The sequence below is a fragment of the Haplochromis burtoni genome, unplaced genomic scaffold (assembly GCF_018398535.1).
Source record: "Haplochromis burtoni strain Fernald_Lab_line unplaced genomic scaffold, NCSU_Asbu1 Contig_603, whole genome shotgun sequence".
NCBI classification, from domain to species: domain Eukaryota; kingdom Metazoa; phylum Chordata; class Actinopteri; order Cichliformes; family Cichlidae; genus Haplochromis; species Haplochromis burtoni.
The window spans coordinates 393-4544 of NW_024582964.1; the positions used below are offsets into that span (position 1 = coordinate 393).

At 41.6% G+C, this 4152-nt stretch overlaps 1 protein-coding gene across 1 annotated transcript; it reads right to left on the reverse strand.

The window, feature by feature from the left end:
* Positions 1 to 259: 259 nt before the first annotated feature.
* Positions 260 to 3650, reverse strand: LOC121812464 (the record flags this gene model as incomplete). The annotated part of the gene is made up of 7 exons (XM_042214721.1): positions 3555 to 3650; positions 2708 to 2885; positions 2440 to 2619; positions 1668 to 1779; positions 1415 to 1551; positions 1187 to 1264; positions 260 to 759 (listed from the first exon to the last, which is right to left on the reverse strand). Coding segments are annotated over exons 2-7 (1184 nt in total), but the record flags the coding sequence as incomplete, so codon positions are not given.
* Between the last annotated feature and the right edge of the window lie 502 nt (positions 3651 to 4152).

Below are 4152 nucleotides of genomic sequence, written 5' to 3' on the forward strand. Positions count from 1 at the left end.
ACCCACACTGCTCTCCTCCAGCTTATATCATCTCTGGAGGGTAATTGGTGGTAAGCGAGGGCAGATGAGCAGCAGGTGTGTCCTAAAGGAGAAGGCAGGGGCAGAGAGAAACAGGGGAGGGGCAATAAAGAAGGAGGAGGAGAGAGAGAGGACAACACCACGCCCACACACTCCCACAGCCTCACAGATGTAACATTCAACCGGGGCGCTGCAAAGGAGAGATTTTGCAGACTCAAATGCATGCTGGCATTCCCCTGACCACTCAAAAGGGATTTGGGGGCTACATAGCTTCGTCAAAGGGGCCACAACTCCTGCAAAGTTCTTGCAAAAACAGCGATTGTATCCAGTCATGCCCAAGAACCGCTTTAGCTCCCGCCTAGTGGTTGGGGCCGGGTAGCTGAGGACAGCCTCGACTTTTACCTCCACCGGGCGAACCTGCCCAAAACCCACCTGCTTTCCCAGGTACGTGACTGTCGCTTTGGCAAACTCGCACTTAGCGAGATTTAGAGTTAACGAGGCTTCGGCCAATCGCTGAAACATTGATTGTAAGATGGCCACATGCTCTTCCCACGTGTCCGTGTATATCACTACATCATCCAAGCACAAATTACACTGAGGCACATCCCCCAACACCAGCTGCATTAAACGCTGAAATGAGGCCAGAGCATTTTTCATGCCAAACGCCATCACGGTGTACTGCATGAAATGGTCGGGTGTGACAAATGCAGAAATGTCGGAGGCTCTGGAGGTCAGAGGCACCTGCCAATACCCATTAAGAAGGTCCAGTTTGGAAATGTATTTGGCAGGACCTATATTGTCAATGCAATCCTCATTATGAGGAAGTGGAAAAGAATCAGAGACAGTCACTGCATTTACCTTCCGGTAGTCGGTGCAGAAACGTGGGGTGCCATCAGACACGTAAACACGGGGAGCTCCAAGGGCTGTGGCTTGGTTGTGCTAAACCGTTCTCCACTAAATAACTGACTTCCTTCTTCATCACCTCGCACTTTCCCATGGGACAGCGGTACGCATGCTGTTTGATTGGGGTTGCATCACCAACATTGATATCATGTTCACAGACATTAGTACGCGAGGGCACATCCCCAAAGAGAGAAGGGTAAGAGTGGAGTAGCCCAAGCACATCTTCGGACTGTGAAGGAAAAAGATGAGACAAATGGGCCGTTACCTCGGCTAAGTAAGCTGAATTCGCCAACCGCCCACACTGTTGTCCCTCAGAAAGCATAATGCAGGTGTCACAGAAAGACTAAGGGAAAAAAAGACTGTAAGATATTTTCACATACCACTTTATACACAAACTCAGTGTTAGCAGAGATCCTTTCAAACTTTAAAACTGTTCAGACATTATTCATTGGAACAGAACTGAAGCCCTCGTTCAGCTTGTTTCCCTCCTCACCCATGGCAGGCAGTTCCAGCAGGTGAACTCCCAGGTAGCGATGTAGGTTGGGCATGTGTAGCGGTCCAACACGATGTAAGCAGCCTCTGGGTCACACACAAAGTTAAACTCTCCACATATTGTGATGTTACCCCTGGCTGCACACAGAAACAAGCACAGTCACACACTCATTCTCATATATATCAGATATTTATAAGACTAAAATCACGAATGGATAATGAGAGACAGAGGAAATACTCTGTGAGGAGACCACCTTCAATGGTTCCCCCCATGATGTAGAGCGCCTTAAGCTTTTTAGGCAAGGAAGGGTCCAACTGCACTGCTGCAGCCAGGTTCATGAGGGGGGCAGTGGATATGAGGATCACCTGAAGGCAGGAGACAGAGTTGAATTGATGATTTTATTGCCCCCTAACCAACCTTTGAGCTGAAAACAAACCCTCAGATGTAAAATAATAATTTTCCTTGAAAAGTTTTTTTAAAGAATTATCATTTATAAATGTGTTTAGAATGAATTGAGAATTAAACTGGTTTGGGTGGCCCAGTGGTGCAGTTTGTCTATTCAGCACTTGAAACTTCATGACAACTGCCAGATAATTTTTATGACTTCCCAATTTAAACTGCATTAAAGCTTCAAGTTATGCTTTTTTATGTGTGTTTTGCAACTTTGTGATACTTTGCAATGAGTTGGCTTCTTTCACATCAAGTGCATTGTACCCTTTGCAATCCATAACCAACAGATGATATCCTTGTGTCTACATCCATTTTTACTGGTCACCATGAAAAAGCAATTAAATCATTAGCTCTGGGTAAAACAAGTTTTTATTAGTCAAGTGATGCAATTTCATCTGTGGGAGTTCAACAATTTTCAGCTAAATGTCAACATACTTTTTTAGGAACACTTCAAGGCATGTCTGCTGAAATAATCTGTGACTGGGCCTTTAAATAAAACATTTGATCAGAACCACAAACCATTTATAAAAAGTAATTTTCATTCATGTAAGAAGCTTAATGGTGCAGACACTCACCTCTTTATCATTTGCGTTCACAAGGTCAACAATGGCCTGTTTGGCTTTTTTCTGCTGCACCAGATCCAGGCTTGGTGCGTGTGGATCTGGAACGTCCCCAAACCCGTCTGATCCAAAGAAATTATCTGCATGGTTTTCATGGTCCACCAAAGGCTTTGAGCAGCCACGGTACACTGGAATCTGTATGAGTATTATACGCTGGATGTAAGAACATATCTACGAACATATTCGTGTAGAAGGGCTCTCTTACAGCGTGACACAAACTTACATCCAGCCTGTCGCAGACTTTCAGGACACGAAGGACATTTCTGAGGACATTCTCCACAGACGTGTTGCCATAGCAGCAGGTGATCCCCAAAACTTCCACATCAGGTGTGGAGAGGGCCATCATGATGGCAATAGCATCATCCACCCCAGCATCCACATCAATGATGAGCTTCTTCATCCTGTGTTTAACCACAGGATTCAAACCTGAAGAGTGATTATTTCTAATAATAATCCATTTTTGACCACATGTCTAACTGTAGCCTATCTCAGCTGTCAGATGGAGGGAAAGAGGCAAAAACACAGATAACTACAAATATTTTAAATAAACACAATACAGTGTTTTTCTCTTCACACTCTCAAAACCTTTCTCTCATAGCATAACTACATGTTTTGTAGCTTTCCTAAATATGAAGGTTAGATTGAAAGACTGCTTCAACTGTTTTATGGTAGAGGCAGGAGAATGTTTTAGATACAGCATTAAAATGTGTAGTGTTCAGTACAAATATCATAATTAGATCATCTTTTAAAATATCTGGGATCTTCATTTTACAATATATATGAAAATAGTCGCTTGCACAATGATTTTGAAAAATGTTCATGAACAGGTAATTGACCTGCATCTGACTGTGGCAAGGTTAAAGAATTTTAAACAACAGTTTCCATTGTCAAAAAGCAAAAAACAAATCAAAAAACCACAAAATTATGCTTTTAGGTGCAATAAAAAGAAAGAAAGAAAAAAATAAAGTGATTTCTGGGGGTTTTAAGAATTACATTTTAAAGATATGTTAACCTTCACAAATACTGTGAGATTCTGAAATTATTACTGAAATAAAATGTAAAATACTCACCTGGTAAATGGATTCTGGCAGATGTTTAGAGCTTAGTGATTGGAGCTGTGATAGCTGAATGCTATCAACTGAAGAGCAGCCAGCTTTATATGAGGAAGTGTTACATAAGTACATGGCTAACTCCACCTTCAGATATTCTTTAGGTGTTACAAATTTAGCTTGAATCGAGATTGTCCAAATTTCCGCTTGCTTGAATAAAGTGAAAAAATATTTTTGTCATGTAAATGAACAGCATTTAAAAAAATCACACGCAGGGAGGTGGGTTTGGAAAGTAGATTCTTAAGGTGTAACACTTGTATCCTTTGGTATCGACTAATGGGTGTTATCTTTGTATTAATGTTTAAGAAGACTGTTACAAAAGTGCTACCTGCTAAATTATATAAAAAGTGGCACACTAAGATAGACATTTTCACTTTTTATTGTCATACAGCAACAATTTAGATAATTTCGTCCACTCTCGTAGGTAAAATATGATTCTCTTTTATCTCTGTAGTTATTAAGCATGGGGGGTCTTGGTCTTTTTGCTAAACTGCATTCTTGACACTTTATTTCAGCAGGTATGAAAAGTAATCCTGCAGCATATATTGCCACCCACACT